General features: G+C 44.1%; 1 protein-coding gene across 7 annotated transcripts in view; it reads right to left on the bottom strand.

Annotated features, from left to right (window-relative positions):
- The window catches only part of MCF2L (MCF.2 cell line derived transforming sequence like), a 376,112-nt gene that overhangs the window by 220,374 nt on the left and 136,164 nt on the right, over positions 1-19,574 (bottom strand). The window contains exon 1 of one of the 7 annotated variants that reach the window (XM_073614534.1): positions 5,725-5,762. The exons of 5 other annotated variants lie outside the window; for them this stretch is intronic. Coding sequence is in view for 1 of the 2 variants with exons in the window: in XM_073614531.1 (XP_073470632.1) it covers positions 5,404-5,491 (88 nt within the window). In the remaining variant the exon portion in view is untranslated. Of the gene's footprint in view, positions 1-5,403; positions 5,658-5,724; positions 5,763-19,574 lie in introns of those variants that run through there. One more of the 7 variants, XM_073614531.1, reaches the window with a different exon arrangement.

Genomic DNA, 19,574 nt, shown 5'->3' with positions numbered 1-19,574 from the left:
TGGGACACTTACCTTAGTGGACCTCTCTTCACTCGGCTCTATTCTTACTATACCAAAAATGAACAGAGATGTGCACACTGGGCAAGGGCACTGGGCAAGGTTTTTTTTGCCAAAATAAAGGACTTTGTATTTCTCTTGTGCCAAAAAACTTTAGCTTCTTTCAATTTGTCACAGTAGCTATTTATTACTTGCACTGGGGAAAGCTCTGCATTTGATAGCCCAGAGACATTTACAGGTACAGTAATCCTTATAAAGTCCTATTAGACCCCTGGTACCTCCTCCACCTCCAGCTTATACTGATTACAAAGAATTTCCAGTCTGCAACTCAGCCAGCTACTTTCAACGGGACAGCAAATTTGTATGTCTAAAAGTGTTCAGAATTAAGCACTTTTTGCAGTATTCATCATGGAGGGGAAGGGAGATCAGTGACTGCCCATTTACCAATCTCCCATTGCTCTTCATCCCGTCATCCAAAGGATCCACCAAGGGTAGGGTTGGGAGGGTAGAGATCATTTCCACTAAGGGCCAGTTCACACCAGACGCAGTTCCGTGTGCTTTTTTTTTGCACTAAAAATTCATGCAGTGTTTTCAACGTATTTCAATGGCTCTAGTTCACACTATGCAGTCAGTTTCGGGTCAGTTTCCGGTGCAGAAACTGACTGCATAGTGTGAACTAGAGCCATTGGAATACATTGAAAACATTGTGCATGCATTTTTAGTGCAGAAAAAAAGCACACGGAACTGAACCGAACTGCATCTGGTGTGAACTAGCACTAAAGAAAAGAATAGAAGGGTAATAAGGTTGCGTGCGGACGTGGCTCACAGCAGGGGTGGGGTGCGTCCCTCTTCTATGTTTCAGGGACGAGTCAGGCCCACAATTTTGCCTGAAACAGAACCAAAGACACACAGGACTCCTGTGCAATGCGCTCTGCAGCCGCCTCGGAGATGTGTGAAACGGCTCCATTGAGAGCCAAGTACACGCTCCTGTCATGCGAATTGGGTGCGAGGAAATCCACTTTGCATAAGTGTGCACCCAGCCTCAGTCTGTGTTCTGCTGTGCAGGAGATTATAGGTAGCTGAGATCTAGACAAATGTGTGTGGATTTATTTTCACATATGTATAAACGTGAATAAATTAATATATGCCTTCTCTCATTTGTAGTATTCTTCATATAATGAAATGGTACAAATTCATTTTGTTATTTGTAACATGCTGTGAATGAGGTATACTGGTATGGCTGCATGCAAGAGACAACTAAAGCTGGCAATGTGCTGCAGATCTTTAACCACTTAAGGACCGAGCCACTTTCTGAGATTTGTTGTTTACAAGTTAAAAACAGTTTTTTTTGCTAGAAAATTACTTAGAACCCCCAAACATTATACATTTTTTTTTGAACACCCTAGAGAATAAAATGGCGGTTGTTGCAATACTTTCTGTCACACCATATTTGCGCAGCGGCCTTACAAGCACACTTTTTTTGGAAAAAATACACTTTTTTGAATTAAAAAATTAGACAACAGCAAAGTTAGCCCAATTTTTTTTTATATTGTGGAAGATAATGTTATGCTGATTAAATTGATGCCCAACATGTCACGCTTCAAAATTGCGCTCGCTCGTGGAATGGCGACAAACTTTTACCCTTAAAAATCTCCATAGGCAACATTTAAAAAAATTCTACAGGTTGCATGTTTTGAGTTAGGCTCGATTCACACCTATGCATGTTGCTTTTGAGCGTTTTTGGAGTTTTTTTTTTCATGCTTGCCACGTTTTTGAGCAGCGTTTTTGCCGCGATTTGCGTTTTTTGTTTTTTTTTTTTTTTACAGTTTTTTTTTTTTTTACAGTCTTAAAAAAAAAAAAAAAAAAAACGGCAAAAACGCTGCAAAAACAGTGCACTTGCGTTTTTGATGCTTGTCCATTGAATTCTATTACATGCAAAACGCTGCATTTTGCATGAAAAAAAGTCCCCGACCCTTTCCAAAAATGCAGAGAAACAAAAAGGCATTGATGTGAACATGTTCCATAGGAACCCATGTTAAAAAATTCCCGTGCATTTCTGCAAAATGCAAAATGCATCAAAAAACGCGCTAGTGTGAATGGAGCCTTACAGAGGAGGACTAGAAATATTGCTCTCGCTCTACCGATCGCAGGCATACCTCACATGTGTGGTTTGAACACCGTTTTCATATGCGGGCGCTACTCACATATGCGTTCGCTTCTGCGCGCAAGCTCATCGGGACAGGGCACGTTTAATTATTATTATTTTTTATTTATTTATTTTACCTATTTTTACACTGTTTTAAAAAAAAAAAAAAAAAAAAACCACTTTTATTCCTATTACAAGGAATGTAAACATCCCTTGTAATAGAAAAAAGCATGACAGGACCTCTTAAATATGAGATCTGGGGTCAAAAACACCTTAGATCTCATATTTACACTAATATGCAATAATAAAAAAAAAAAAAAAGTCATTTAAAAAAATAATCATAAAAATGGCCCTTTAAGAGCTATGGGTGGAAGTGACATTTTGATGTCGCTTCTGCCCTGCATTGTTATGGAGACAGGTGAGGGCCATCTTCCCCTCACTCGTCTCCATGCCCAGCAAGGGTGAAGATCAGATCGCCTCCGCCCCTGCCGACAGTTCCGGTAAGCGGCGGAGGGCACCGAAGCACGGTGGGGGGGGGCCCTCTCCCGTCGCCGATAAAAGTGATCTTGTGGCGAATCCGCTGCAGAGACCACTTTTATCTGAAACCGGACTGCTCACTGAAGAAGAGGAGAATACCGGGGTTATGGCAGCTAGCTGCTGCCATAACAACGATAAACCTCTTCAAACAGCTGACGTATAATGACGGTGGGCGGTCCGGAAGTGGTCACCTGAGCGGTTTCAGCTCGTAAAACGCTCATCTCAAAAATTCCAAAACGTCCAACTAGCAAAATCCCATTCATTTTAGTGCCTGAAGCTCAAAAAAAGTGTGTGCTTCTTTTTTTGACCCTATAGATTTCAATAAAAACGTCTGACTTGAGCAGAAAAATGCTTGTAAAACGCCAGAAAAAACGCTCACATAGCATCTCTCCACCCCTAATTTCCTCCTCCTAGTGCTGAAATTGGCTAAACAAAAACGCCTGAAGCTGTGGAAACGCTTCTAATACACTTTGGAAAAGCTGCAAAAAAAAAAAAAATCAAAAAAAAAAAAAAAAACACGCCTGAAAACACCACGCTCAGGTGTGAATGCAGCCTTATACAATAAAAAGCTGGCAGATAACCATTGAAGCTGACAATTCTGTAGTTAGTTACAAATGCAAATTGCTCAGTGACTCAGCTACACATTATTGGAATTGCTGCGACACAGATCTTTCATTGATTGCATTAAATCTGTCCAAGCAAAAATAAGACCAATAGTGCAGGTGCTGCAAAATACGGCTACAAATCCTGAGACATGGGCCTTCGAATCACCAAAACAGCAGTTTTTCCAATGGCGCTGCTTACAAAATCAGTAATAAATGAAGACACGGACATTTCCACAGATGGCACTGCCAACACTTCCACATGCAAATATATAAAATTATAGATATAAAATTGTTGCTATGCCTCTTTTTTTTTTTTTTTTAAGTACATCTACATAGTTTCCTTGCAACATGCAGTCACATATAAGCAAAGCTTTACATACTTATTTTCAGTCTATAAACAGTAGCAACCCAGAAAGATTTACTAGCTCAATAAATAGCAGCCAACTTGTTACCATGAATATATGATAAGAGAGACCCATAAAAGGTTTCAGGTGCAGCACGACTTCCCAGCAGACTTCTTACTTCTGCACTAGGTAGAGTCAGATCCACTAAGAACACCTGAAGAAAAACCCTACTTACTAATCAAATAACAGACACAACAAAATTGGTCAGCAGTTAGTTTGGAAGTGCACCTCACCACAGAACACACACACTGACAAACCTCAATGAGTACAAATGGCGAGGGTGCCAGCAGGCCTCTTTCAATACTTCACAAATCTTTATGGACTTGTTCACACTAGATGCTTTCAGGTGCTTTTATAAATGCATTCACAGTAAAATCGATGTTTTCCAACTGAGTTCCAGTGTTTTCAGAAAAAAAATAAATAAATACAGCAGCATGCATTATTTTGCACAATAACACTGGAACACATTATAAAAATGTATGGAAAAAAATAGCATAAAACTGAACTGGAATACATTATAAAATTGTGTGGAAAAAACAGCATAAAACTGCACTGGAACACATATTAAAAATGTGTGAAAAAAAAAAGGCATAAAACTGCACTGAAACACATCATAAAAATGTGTGAAAAAAAGCATAATACTGCACTGAAACACATAAAACACACTACAAAAATGTTTAAAGCATGTTGTAAACATTCATGTACAAATGCACACTGACTGCAGGAACTTTGTTATAGCCCTTGGAGTATGTGTTGAGGTTGACAAGGATTGTAAAAAGATGAATTCATACAGTTAAAACAAAGCAGGTCTGGACCCGGTAACAAAACTGCAACATACTGCAGATAAGCAGTCCTTCAATATGGTGGCTGCATTCACTTTCTCTTTCTCAGGCTTTTTTTTTCACCTAGTCACCCTGCCAGTAACACACTTGTTGTCCTAGGCTGTCAATGCTCACTTACTGTACTATCTCTATAGAGGCGCAGCGTGTCACGCTACATTGATCTTCAGATTGGACTACAAATGCCTCCCCATCTTTTCTTGCTCTAGGATTTTTTTTTTTTTACAGCCTGAGGAAGACGACATTAGACACACAGGGTTAATTTTAGTGCTGGCCAGGATGACCAAAAGTTCTAAAGGACATACACATTATATATATATCTGCACTACTAAGACAGCTAAACAAATTCTATCTTACTGCACAACCTGCAAAGGGGATGTGTGACTAGCAACAATGATTCTTGACTTTCCTCCTTTGCATTTGATGTCAGCTGATCCTGATTGTAAATGTGAAAGAAGTGTGAGGTCAGTGTCCAAAAGAAAGCAATCTCTGATACAATACTGTATGTACTCACAAGCACACAGATTTCCTATGTTTAAATTGCCTCAACAGCCTCCCCAATGGGGCCCCCTTCCCAGGCCCCATAGCAGTTTCATGAGTTGCACTTGCTAATGTTACACCATTGATCTGGTGTGGTCAATAAATGGGTACTGTTCATGGGGCCCTCTCTGAAGCCATTAGAATGCAGTCCATACAAATAGCCAACTGCACAGAAAAGGTAGTGAGCGTTCAGAAACAATTTACATGAACACACTAGTAGACAAGACATCAGCAGTGAATTTCTACACATTTCCAAAGAACTACACAGCAAACAGGCAGAAAGTGAAACGCCATACGATATGTCAACCTCCCCAGCTTTCGCATTCTGTACTTACGCTGCACAGCAAAATCCATAGACAAGCACATCTCAGACAGCCAATGATATCTTTCCATTTCTTCAGTGGAAATCTTTACATGATCCATGATCTCGTGACATGCTATCAGAGAGAAAACTCTGCATTTTGTGCCTAGCCAACCTCACAAAGCTTATTATACCAATAAGACACACATTGTGGCTGTCATGTGAACTTTGTACTTCAAACAAGAACAGGTAGAAACCATCTGTCTTCTGAAATGCACTTCTTGCTCCAGCAACTTTGCATCTTACTGTAATTATCCTGTAAGCAGTTTTTCCCACCCTTCTATTATTTACCTACCGTAGGTGTGTGCTGAGAAAGGCTACTGAAGCAGCTGGACTGTAGCGTGGCAGAGACTGAAAGTTACCTGCTTATCAGCCATGCAGTACAAGTACACGTCTAAAACCTGCTCGACAAGCCTTCAAACCAGCCTTGGTTAGCTGTCAAATCTGCAACTGATTATTTTATCACATCTTTTCCCATCTAGAGTTACCCGAAACACAACAGAGACAGCATATTCCATGTGCCTGGTCTCCTATTAGAATTCCCAGCATGCTCCATATCAAGGTCATGAACACCACTGATAAGAGGACATGAATGCAAGTAAACCACCAGTTCAACCTTTTCATACATTCCTTACAAAAAGAGTGACGAATAAGTTAATCAAAAATATTACAAACAATGAGGTTTATTACTCATAGTCAAAAAAATAGTTTCCATTGGCTTCTCTCTCACCTCATTAGCAAAGCCTTCCATACCGGAAACTAACCAAGCACTTTGTAGAAGATTTACTAAAACTGGAGCACTCAAAATCTGGTGCAGCTCTGCATGGTAGCCAATCAGCTTTCAACTTCAGCTTGTTCAATTAAGCTTTGACAATAAAACCTGGAAGCTGATTGGCTTCTATGCACCAGATTTTGCACTCTCCAACTTAAGACTGGGTACAACACTACTGCGAATTGGATCGGAGATTTCTCCGCATTCAATTCGCATAGCAGGAGATTGTGACCGGCTCTCACATCTCCGCATCGGCGAATTGCACAGGAGCCCTGTGCGTCTTTTGGTCCCTTTCAGCTCCGAAATCAGCCCAAAATTTGGGCTGAAATCAGACCTGAAACGATGAATGGAGACGCACCGGACTCCTGCTGTGAGCCGCTTCATTCTCAAGAGTGAATCCAGCCTCAAGTGGTTGTAAAGTCAGAAGCTTTATTATCTTAATGCATTCTCCCATCTCAATCCAGTGATGTTGCAGGAGCATCTCGGCTGCCTGGAACTCGCCCTCCTCAATGGCTGAGACAGCAGCGCGGTGCCATTGGCTCCCACTGCTGTCAATCAATGTCAGTGAGCCAATGGGGAGAGAAAGGGGGCTGAACTGAGGCTCTGTGTCTGACTGGAAACACAGAGCAGCGGCTCGGGTGCCCCCATAGCAAGCAGGGGGGAGGGTCCGGAAGCGCTGGCGAGGGACCCGAGAAAAGGAGGATCGGGGCTACTCTGTGGAAAACCAATGCACAGAGCAGGTAAGTAGAACGTGTTATTTTTAAAGAAAAAAAATGAGACTTTAGTATCACTTTAAAGCCCCGTATACAAGATCAGAAAATCATATGGAAAATACCGCTTTTGAAGCGATCATACGATAATCTGATCATTAGTACAGAGCTTTCGAGAGCCAATCACAACAGTTCATCCGATATTATCCGATCGGACAAGCACAAAAAAAACTCTCATACGATGCCAGATCGTACAATTTTCGTTTAATCAGTAAAGTTGTCGTTCAAAAATACACTACACCACATTACATCACTTCCAAATTTTTATTCTGTCATACAAGAATTTTTTTAACTTTCAATATGAAATTAGCATGCGAAAAAAAAAAAAAAGTTTTAATTCGTCTGATAATCTCATCGTGTGTACCAGGCATTAGTAAATCTCCTCCTTTGCGTCCTTTCAATTCATCACATGACAAACATAACATACTGTATAACATAAAATTAGATGCGCAACCAAACATGTGTAAACAAATGTGTGCAGAAATAAAAGTATCATCAACATGTGTTAATTAATGAATAGAAAAAACATCCATAATAGATGATATTCAATATAACTCCATTGGGAGTGAGTCTTTCAGTAAAAAGGCAGATGATTCTTTACACCGTATACTCCCACAAGACAGCCAAGGAATAATGAAAAGCCAGAGGGCCGCTTACCAGATCTGTAGGATCTCTATTATGGAGATCTTATGGGCACATAAAGGAGGGATCACTCAGGCCGGGGCAGTAAATGGAGTTATATTGAATATCATCTATTATGGATGTTTTTTCTATTCATTAATTAACACATGTTGATGATACTTTTATTCCTGCACACATTTGTTTGCACATGTTTGGTTGCGCATGTAATTTTATGTTATACACGTTTCTGAGCTGAATATTCCAGTTTTTTCCTTAGTTGCAGCACTGTCACACATATAGTTTCCATCATAAAATATAGATTTTTTTTATTAGCAGCATTTTTTGGGGTTAGTGCGGATTACCCACGTTACACCAAACATAACATACTGCAGAGCCTACCCTTGTATAGAGCAATGCAGCAACACAGGTATGCCTAAAGCTGACCATACGCTATGGAGATTTCTGCTAGTTCCTGATAAACTTACTAGACGAAATTCATGTGGGTAGCCCTGTCCGCCCCATCACACTCAACACCCTTTGGTGGAAAAGTTTAGATACAGCTATTCTGACAGTTGCTGGTGCTGGCTGTCAGAAAGGGCGCAGCAGGATTTTTGTTTATCTACGCTGTATAGTGTGACTGGAAGAATTTGGAAGATTTTATTTGTTCTGCCCCCAGGGTGAAAGAAAAAAAGTCTAACCCTTTATGGCTAGCCTAAAATGTAACTAAAGGCAATTTTTTTGTTTTCATTTTGAATAGAGTAATGGGGGCTTATAACCTCTTTCATTTTTATTTTTAGCCATCTGTGCCCCATAGGGGAGATTTCCCTTCACATAGATGAAACAGGAAGTAAGAGGAAAATCCTCCGAAGTGAGTGTATCCTGGGGTGTCACCAGAACTAGTGTCCCCATTGGAAAATTTCCCCTCTTTTACTGTTATGGTGTAAACTAAAAATTTGGGATTCTCTTTTACGGTCATTTTTGATTAAAGGGATAAACAGGACAATCAGAGAGGGTGACTCTTCCTAAAGTGGGTACAGACAGCAATAAAAACTGACAGATGTTCTAAAACCTCTCCACTCTATCCAAAACTAAAAAGAAAAGGACGAAAAAAAAAAAAGTTTTGCCTTTAGTTACACTTTAAGAAGGCTTAAAACTAGGGTTGCCACCTGTCCAGGATTCACCCGGACAGTTCAGGTTTGGAATCGTGTGTCCGGGGTTTCAGACTGTCTAGGACCCGGACACATTATTTAGACTGGACTATGGCTTCCCAGCAGGGTTCCTCGCTGCAGTTGTCTAAGCTGAGAGTGTCTGTTACACTCTTTCACACTGCCCAAAGTCAACACTAACAACCCCCCCCCCCCCAATTAACACACAAAGATGGGAGAGGAGAGAGGGCTCAATCTGCACCTCTTCCCCCCACCCCCTACCCCTCTTTATCTGCCCACGCTCCAATCCCCGGCACTGTGCCTCAGAAAAGGAAAGTTGGGGCTGGAAATTTTGAAGTCGAGCAGCCTCAGATACATCTGTATGAGAGGTGCTGACTGCCAAAGGGTGAGTGAGCTCACCATCCATCCCTGTCTGTAACTGAAGTCTCCCCCTTCTCTCTCCTGCCTCTAAGTACACTAAGGCACATCAGGGTTCTCAGAGCACCCCTTACATCAGAGTTCCCCTTACACCAGACTCTTCTTCGTACATCAGAGTTCTCAGTGTTCCCCCTTTAATCAGGGTTTCCAGAGCATCCCTTATGTTATAGGCCCCAGAGTTCTCCCTTACATCAGAGTCTGCAGAGTCCCCCCTTACAGTGAAAGGGAACTCTGCGAGTTTAGTTGTAAAAGGGGAACTCTGTGGACTCTGATGTAAAGGGGGACTCTTATTAACTTCATATGATTAGAAATGTTATTTAATAGCTAAATATATCTATAGTTTATACTATAAAAAAAAAATTGGCGTGCGCCGCCAAAGTGTTTGGGTTTGACTTGAAGAAAAGGTGGCAACCCTACTTAAAACTATGGATGCACTGATACAGATACCTGTATTGGTGCTGATACCGAGTATTCTCACGAGTACTGGTACCTGTGAAAATTCTCCCAATACCGAAACCAAAAGTGTGATTTGCATCAATACAAAATGAATAGGCGCAAATTGCACTGCAAAGAATCACATGCGATTTGAACAAGAATGCGGTGCAATTCCTGTCTGAATCGTATTCCATTTCCCCCACCACTCCTGTGTGTGTGTGAACCCAGTAAAGAAAGTGAAGCACCATGTAGTGCAGCAATAGGCAGTTTATTAAAATGTTAGAACAACTCACAAAGTAAATATCTAGTCAAATCCATATCTACAGTGTCCCCGTCATGCCGATGATGGCAAGCCATGGCTACTGGAGGTGCTCACAGGGCTAGAGGAGATGTCGTTGGTCTACCCCCAAGCTGACATCACATCCGCCTTGTACCCACAGGAGTCCCAAAACTTCTCTTCCTGCCTTGTGAACACCTCCAGAGGCCGTGGTTTGCTATCACCGTTGGGATGAGGACACTGAAGTTCTGGATTTGACCAGATATTTATTTTGTGAGTTGTTATATTTTAATAAACTACCTACTGCTGCACTAGATGGTGCTTCGCCTTCTTTACTGGGTTCACACACACAAGAGTGGTGGGAGAAAACTGCATGCGATTCGGACAGAAACTGCACTGCATTCCTGTTCAAACCACATGCGATTCTTTCCAGTTTGATTTGCACCCATTCATTTATCGGTTTAATCAAAATATGGGTTTCGGTATTGGCGAGTACTTGACCGAAAGTATCGGTACTCATAACCGCAGATAAAAACCTGGTTTCGGTGCATCCCTATTTAAAACACGCTCATTAATTGTCCTGAGAAAAAGTCTGTCAAGCTGCTATCCTGTAAATAGGGTTAATGCCATAATGAATTCTAAGCAATTTGCAAATTACCATAAAATGTAGGCCTGACCTAGAAAACCGATTACAGCATAGATCCTGCACTATTAACTACACTTGAAACTATTAAATAAGAAAAGACACGCAAATGACCAGAGCAAGGAGAGTGAATATCAACAAAAGTTTTAAGTGGTATATTTAGTAACTTAAAGTGGTTCTCCACTCTGTGACAAAAAAATAAAATTTTAATAATACACTTACCTGTTCATGGATCCAGCGCCATCCTCATCTTTGCGTTTTTTCACTAGCCTTCGGGTTCCTGGCGCTGTCATCTTAAGTGTGGGCACCCGGTTGTGACAGCATGCGGCTTCACAGCCAGCTGCTCACTACGCATTCATGCATCACACTTTGTGAATGGTCCTGCAGTTTTCTGGGACCTGTGATGTGTCCTAGAAGACTGTGGGAAGAGGGAGAGGGAGAGAAGAACTGTCAAAAACTAGGTACCCCCTCCCCCCAAATTACATGTCAAATTAGTTAGAGGAGGGGGGTGGGACTTAAAGCTGAACTACCCCTCTTGGGTGAATGAGTCTGCGTGAATTAAATTCCTGAAAAGGGAAAATATACAGGAACAGTATAATTGAAGAAAAAAAACAAAAGAAGCTAATCTGGCTTCTGAATCAGTGTTGACCCACACACAGGAAAAAGTGCCACATTCAAGGAAATATGTCATGGAGGCATGCGTAGGTAACTGCTGATGCAGGAGCTATTGCATAGTTGCCAACAGTCCCGATTTTTCCGGGACAATCCCGATTTTGGGACCCTCGTCCCAATTGGATTTTCATCGGGAAAAAGCGGGAATGCTTGTTTTTTAATTTTTGGAGCAGCTGGCTCCAGCAAAATGGCCGCCGGCGCGCCGCTAGATCTTCCCCCTTGTGTTCAGTGGAGAGAGGAAGGGGGCTCGATTCGTGCAGCCAATCAATCGGCTTCTTTAGCTGCACGGATCGGCCCCTCCCCTCTTCACTGAACACACGGCGCCGGTGTCTATCGGCGCCTGCGCAGTACGGAGCAGGCGCTAGCCGATGGGGGGGACACTTTTCGTCAGAACACCGGTCGCTCCTGGAGTCCCTGGTCGTGTGCTGGGGGGCGTTATGGAAGGGGAGGGTCTGCACTGGCACTGATGGAGGGGGTGGTCTGCACTGAGGGGGGCCTGCACTAATGAGGGGGGCTGCACTGAGGGGGTTCTGCGCTAATAGAGGGGGGGTCTGCACTGATAGAGGCGGGTCTGCACTGATAGAGGGGGGTTCTGCACTGATAGAGGGGGGTTCTGCACTGATAGAGGGGGGTTCTGCACTGATAGAGGGGGGTTCTGCACTGATAGAGGGGGGGTCTGCACTGAGGGGGGTCTGCACTAATAGAGGGGGGGTCTGCACTGAGGGGGTTCTGCACTAATAGAGGGGGGGTCTGCACTAATAGAGGGATGTCGGCACTAATAGAGGGGGGTCTGCAGTGATAGAGGGGGGTCTGCAGGTCTGCAGTGATAGAGGGGGGTCTGCAGTGATAGAGGGGGGTCTGCACTGTGGGGGGTCTGCACTGATAGAGGGGGGGTCTGCACTGATAGAGGGGGGTCTGCACTTATAGAGGGGGGGTCTGCACTGATAGAGGGGGGCCTGCACTGATAGAGGGGGGTCTGCACTAATGGAGGGGGGTCTGCACTAATGGAGGGGGGTCTGCACTAATGGAGGGGGGTCTGCACTGAGGGGGTCTATACTGATAGATGGGGGGACCGCACTGAGGGGGTCTGTATTGAGGGAGAGGGGTCTACACTGAGGGGGTCTAAACTGATGGAGGGGGTCTGTACTTAGTGGGGGGGAGTCTTTACTGAGGGAGGGGGGTCTGTACTGAAGGGGGACCATAGTTGGTGGAGGGGGGGTGGCACCAATTTTTTTCTGCACCGGGTGACACCAGCTGTAGTGACGCCACTGGCTCTTGTCTCTGCAGCAATTTAACGTTAATGTACAGGAGGGGGGTTAACTATATACAGGAGGAGGGGGGGTAACTATATACAGGAGGGGGGTTAGCTATATACAGGAGGAGGGGGGTTAGCTATATACAGGAGAAGGGGGTTAACTATATACAGGAGGGAGAGGTTAGCTATATACAGGAGGAGGGGGTTAACTATATACAGGAGAGGGAGGGTTACCTATATACAGGAGGGGGAGGGTTAACTATATACAGGAGGGGGGGTAACTATATACAGGAGGGGGGAGGGTTAACTATGTACAGGAGGGTTAACTATGTACAGGAGAGGGGAGGGTTAAATATATACAGGAGTGGGGGTTAACTATTTACTGGAGGGGGTTAACTATTTACAGGAGGGGGTTAACTATGTACAGGAGGGGTTACTATGTACAGTGTGGGGAACTATGTACAGGGGGGATACTATGCACAGGGGGGGTAACTATGCACAGGGGGGTAACTATGCACAGGGGGGTAACTAGGGGGAGAGGGGAAACTATGTACAGGGGGAGGGGGTAACTATGTACAGGGGGGGTAACTATGGCTCTGCCTGGAACACTGATTTAAGGACTGAGGCTGGGAACACTGGTGTAAAGACTGACTCTGCTGGTGGCACCTGATGCAAGGAGTGACTCTGCTGGGGGCACCTGATGCAAGGAGGGACACTGCTGGGGGCACCTGATGCAAGGAGGGACTCTGCCGGGGGCACCTGATGCAAGGAGGGACTCTGCCGGGGGCACCTGATGCTAAGAGGGACTCTGCCGGGGGCACCTGATGCAAGGAGGGACTCTGCCGGGGGCACCTGATGCAAGGAGAGACTCTGCTGGGGGCACCTGATGCAAGGAGGGACTCTGCCGGGGGCACCTGATGCAAGGAGGGACTCTGCCGGGGGCACCTGATGCTAAGAGGGACTCTGCCGGGGGCACCTGATGCAAGGAGGGACTCTGCCGGGGGCACCTGATGCAAGGAGAGACTCTGCTGGGGGCACCTGATGCAAGGAGGGACTCTGCCGGGGGCATCTGATGCAAGGAGGGATTCTGCCGGGGGCACCTGATGCAAGGACGGACTCTGCTGTGGACACCTGATGCAAGGAGGGACTCTGCTGGGAGCACCTGATGCAAGGAGGGACTCTGCCGGGGGCACCTGATGCAAGGAGGGACACTGCCGGGGGCACCTGATGCAAGGAGGGACTCTGCCGGGGGCACCTGATGCAAGGAGGGACTCTGCCGGGGGCACCTGATGCAAGGAGGGGCTCTGCCGGGGGCACCTGATGCAAGGAGGGACTCTGCCGGGGGCATCTGATGCAAGGAGGGACTCTGCCGGGGGCATCTGATGCAAGGACGGACTCTGCTGGGGACACCTGATGCAAGGACGGACTCTGCTGGGGACACCTGATGCAAGGGCGGACTCTGCTGGGGGCACCTGATGCAAGGAAGGACTCTGTTGGTGTCAGGCGACGTGGCTAGTGACAAGGATCCCACTGATTCAGCATTATGGTGAGTTGAATGATTTCATTTTATATTACAATGTAATAATAGAAATAATGCACTTCAATCATCCTGACACCATAACAATCATGGTGCCGGGATGATTGAAGCGCTAACACATATTTCTATTGTTGTGTAGGATCTGGGCCTGCTGTCCCTCCATTCCTCTCTGCCCCTTTCCCTCTCCATCCCTCATTCATCTCAGACTCTAACCACACCCCATTTGAGCCACGCCCATTTAAACCACGCCCATTGTTTAACGTAAACCACGCCCATTTTTCGCTGCAGGTTTCTTTTTTTGGCTATGCCACGCCTACAAATGCATGCCCCGCCCCCTAAATGTTATACGGCTCCGGCTACAGCCAAAAAAGTGTCCCACAAATTTTTTTTGCAATGTTGGCAACTATGCTATTGGCATTGGCGGCTACACATGGTGCTGCAGCTCCCGGATGCATGAAAGTGCCAAACATTACACCCATGAGGCCAAGAACTCTACAGGCAGCAGGAATTACATGAGTGCATCTGTTATGAGCCAGCACCTCAGGTCAGGAAGAAGATGCGGACTATGGATTATACAGTACTTGAACAAAGATGGCACTGTCCTTCTGGAGAGAAAAGAAGATGAAGGTATTGTCAGGGAGAGTACTGTGATCTCTGTGGATGGTAATAAATACTTGTGACACATACACTCCAATAATTAGCATGCATGGACTTAAAGCTCTTTAATTGTCAGTGCCATCACAATTTTCACTGCTTCTCACTAGGGATGAACAAATCTGCCTGGATTCAGTTCAAGTCGGGTTCAAAGAATCCTGATTAAAGCCTGAAAACCCTGAACTTGGCACCGATCCTCACTGAATTCTATAGGAGGTGAATCTTGGCATTTATTTATTTTTTTTGGCCATTTTCTACAATAAAAGTTAACCATGTATGGGGAGTCAGGAATTGCCATGAGGAACATCTACCCTTGCAAAAAACGTTTTTTTATTTTCAGGTAACTTAAAGGGCAACATTAAAAACATGCAATGCCTTAAATCTTCGCGTGGGGTTACAGAACAGTACAATATTCACGGATGCCTTAAATCTGCACATTTCGTTAAGAAAACCGTTTTTCATACATAGACCGTGGCATTTCATTTTCACTATTAGCTTCACTTACATATGCAAACTACCTAGTGTGGTTCTGTGTGGTTCTCCTTAAAATTTTGTTAGACCCTTATGCAGGCATTCAAGAGCTTATGCCCACCTATGCCAGACTAGGCCACATGCCTTTCTACATTGCTGGGGGTACCTTGCAAGAAGGTAAGGGTGCCCCCCTCCTTTGCAAAGCACCCTTGTTCCAGTCTTGAGGGACAAGCATACCTTCCCCACCAATGATGCCACAAGGTGGAGGTGGGAAAATTATGGGGGAAACTGGAATCCCTTAATAATAAAGGGCACCCAGATATCTGCCAGCTCCCAGGGAAATGGATACATTTATACCCAGTGGCGTAGCGTGGAGGGTGAAGAGGGGGGAAAACATTTTGCGCCAGTGTGCGTCACTACTGGCTGCCTCCTCCTAATTTTATTTCCTGTGTCCCCCGCATTCCGGCCGCCATGTTCAGTGTCTGTGATTGCCTGTCCACGATCGCGGTTGCTCCTGAAGTCCCGCCTCCGCACATGACCCCCATACGCCCAATCACAGGCCTCCAGACACTGAACATGGCGGCCAGAGCGCGGGGCAGACAAGTAATGAAAAGCCGCCGTGGCCGGTCTTCTCCTCCTATCCTCCAAAGTCCGGGACAATCATGCAGGACAGGAAGGTGAAGATGAACATGGACTGGGGTGAGGCAGGGCAGAGAGGGAGAGTTACTGTAGGCAGGACAGTATAGTGGTCAGCATAGTATAGGGATCAGTGTAGTGGTCAGTGTAGTGTAGTGGACAGTATAGTGGTCAGTGTAGTGTAGTGGACAGTATAGTGGTCAGTGTAGTGTAGTGGACAGTATAGTGGCCAGTGTAGTGTAGTAGACAGTATAGAGATCAGTATAGTGGTCAGTGTAGTGTAGTGGTCAGTACAGTTCTCAGTGTAGTGGACAGTGTAGTATAGTGGTCAGTGTACTGGACAGTATAGTATAGTGGACAGTATAGTGGTCAGTGTAGTGTAGTGGACAGTATAGTGGTCACTGGTCAGTGTAGTTCTCAGTGTAGTGGACAGTATAATGGTCAGTGTAGTGTAGTGGACAGTATAGTGGTCACTGTAGTGTAGTGGACAGTATAGTAGTCAGTGTAGTGTAGTGGACAGTATAGTAGTCAGTGTAGTGGTCAGTGTAATGTGGTGGATAGCATAGTGGTCAGTGCAGTATAGTATAGTGTACAGTATAGTATAGTGGTCAGTGTAGTGTAGTGGACAGTGTAGTAGTCAGTGTAGTGGTCAGTGTAGTGGATAGTATAGTGGTCAGTGCAGTATAGTATAGTGTACAGTATAGTATAGTGGACAGTATAGTGGTCAATATAGTGGAGTGGAGTGGTCAGTGTAGTGTAGTGGACAGTATAGTGGTCAGTGTACTATAGTGGACAGTATAGTGGACAATATAGTGGTTAGTGTAGTGGACAGTATAGTGGTCAGTGTAGTGTACAGTATAGCATAGTGGTTAGTGTACTGTTGTGGACAGTATAATGATCAGTGTAGTTCTCAGTGTAGTGTAGTGGACAGTGTAGTATAGTGGTGAGTGTAGTATAGTGGTCAGTGTAGTGGACAGTATAGTATAGTGGTCAGTATTGTTTTCAGTGTTGTGGACAGTATAGTAGTCAGTGTAGTGGACAGTATAATATAGTGGTCAGTGTAGTTCTCAGTGTAGTGTACAGTATAGTAGTCAGTGTAGTGGTCAGTGTAGTGTAGTGGATAGTATAGTGGTCAGTGTAGTGGACAGTATAGTGGTCAGTGTAGTGTAGTGGACAGTATAGTGGTCAGTGTAGTGTAGTTGACAGTATAGTGGTCAGTGCAGTGTAGTGGACAGTATAGTATAGTGGTCAGTGTAGTGTAGTGGACAGTGTAGTGTAGTGGACAGTGTAGTGGTCAGTATAGTTGTCACAATAGTGGACAGTATAGTATAGTGGTCAGTATAGTATAGTGGTCAGTGTAGTGGACAGTGTAATGGTCAGTATAGTTCTCAGTGTAGTGGACAGTATAGTATAGTGGTCAGTGTAGTGTAGTGGACAGTATAGTGGTCAGTGTAGTGGAAAGTGTATAGTGGTCAGTACAGTTCTCAGTGTAGTGGACAGTATAGTATAGTGGTTAGTGTAGTGTTGTGGACAGTATAGTGGTCAGTGTAGTTCTCAGTGTAGTGTAGTGGACAGTATAGTGGTCAGTGTAGTGGACAGTATAGTGGTCAGTGTAGTGTAGTGGACAGTATAGTGGATAGTGTAGTGGACAGTATAGTGGTCAGTGTAGTGGTCAGTGTAGTGGACAGTATAGTGGATAGTGTAGTGGTCAGTATAGTGGTAAGTGTAGTATAGTGGTCAGTGTAGTGTAGTGGTCAATGTAGTGTAGTGGTCAGTATAGTGGTCAGTGTAGTGTAGTGGTCAGTATAGTTGGTCAGTGTAGTGTAGTGGTCAGTATAGTGGTTAATGTAGTGTAGTGATCAGTATAGTAGTCAGTGTAGTTCTCAGTGTAGTGGACAGTATAGTATAGTGGTCTGTGTAGTGTGTAATGGTCAGTAAAAGAATCAGGTTGGTCAGTGTTGAAATCAAGTAGGTTAGTGTAGTGGTCAGTATACGAATCAGGTAGCTCTGTGTTGGAATCAGGTTGGTCAGTACTATTGTATTTGAAGGAACTCGGGGAGTGCTAAAAGTTCGCAGGTTAGGGGGCGCAAATTACTTGCCTTGCCCCGGATGCTGACAACCCATGCTAAGCCACTGTTTATACCCTTTACTTTTTACTATTCTTGATTTTAAATAAAATAAAATTCAAATTGATTTAATCAATGCTATTCCGATCCGCAAGTTGTTTGTCTAAGGTCATTCAGGGTGATGAAGTAGTGACAAAAAAATGCTGGTATCGTCTAGTAATACATTTACCATATGACTTTAAAGTCTCCAAGGAAACAGTGATATTCATACCTTTCTCGTTTTTTCAAGTACATTACTAAACACTTCATAATGTTATGGAAGTCATTCTTAGAAAGGACTGGACAATAACCAACTACAATTCCGCATATTTTCAGATCTGTTACTAAGTATTCCATCAGATAAATGCTGCCTGGGCAGTTTAGAACCCTGATGCCCAACATGAGGCATGTCAACTCTCTGTGTGGCCTTTTGCGTGTTGGGCAGTGTGAAGGGTGGTAGCAGGATGCCAAGTACTGGAATGCTGTCTGCGTTCCTGCACCAGGGGTTGAATTAAAGCCATTGCTGATCACTAGGCAAAGTGATCCTGACAGTAGTCCTGACTCAACGTCATCAAGGAGCGAAAAGGAGTGGATGCTCTGGTAAATAAACACTCAGTGGGTTGCCACTGATCACCAATGTAGGGAGAGCAGTTAACAGCACTGCCACTGATCACTGATTATGGGAGAGATAAGGCGGGGGGGGGTGTTAACAGCATTGCCATGCCATGGTTTGGAATAGCGTTACCACTACCACAATATACACAAAATACTGGTGCAACTTAGTAGTGGATGTGAAATTATGTATAAATATAGAGGTGGTCCATATGGTGAACTTGGTGTAGCGTTATTGACTTTCAAATCATTACAAAGGACAAGGGGACACTCTTTACGTTTGGAGGAACAGAGATTCAACTGCCATTTGAGGCTAGGATGGAGGTTCACCTTCCAGCAGAACAATGACCCCAAACACATTTCTAAAGCAACACTTGAGTGGTTTAAGGGGAAACATGTAAATGTGTTGGAATGGCCTAGTCAAAGCCCAGACCTCAATCCAATAGAAAATCTGTGGTCAGACTTAAAGATTGCTGTTCACAAGCGCAAACCATCCAACTTGAAGGAGCTGGAGCAGTTTTGCAAGGAGGAATGGGCAAAAATCCCAATGGTAACATGTGGCAAGCTCATAGAGACTTATCCAAAGTGACTTGGAGCTGTGATAGCCACAAAAGGTGGCTCTACAAAGTATTGACTTTAGGGGGGTGAATAGTTATGCACATTTACTTTATTGTTTGCTTCACAATAAATAAAAAAAAAAAAAAAATCTTCAAAGTTGTGGGCATGTTCTGTAAATTAAATGATGCAAGTCCTCAAACATTCCATGTTAATTCCAGGTTGTGAGGCAACAAAACACAAAAAATGCCAAGGGGGTGAAAACTTTTGCAAAGCACTGTACAGTCTTGCATCTACTCTGCAATTCTGAACAATCCTCAAAAATGTTTAAACTAAACTGTCATTATGCTTACAGGTACAAACACTCTGTGTGAGTTTCCTTCTGTGTTAACTTAGAAAACTTTTTACAAAAAATTAAATGACCATAAAGGGCCTGATAATAGTAAGTATGCAACCAACTCTGAACTTTTCTAATCTCTTGGGGAACTGATCAGTGGCGTTCATCATACAAAAATCAGCTAGTTAACTTAAATATATCCCAGCAAGT

The sequence above is a fragment of the Aquarana catesbeiana genome, linkage group LG02 (assembly GCF_042186555.1).
Source record: "Aquarana catesbeiana isolate 2022-GZ linkage group LG02, ASM4218655v1, whole genome shotgun sequence".
NCBI classification, from domain to species: domain Eukaryota; kingdom Metazoa; phylum Chordata; class Amphibia; order Anura; family Ranidae; genus Aquarana; species Aquarana catesbeiana.
Note: the sequence above shows the minus strand (reverse complement) of the source record. Positions and strands in the feature narration are given on the sequence as shown.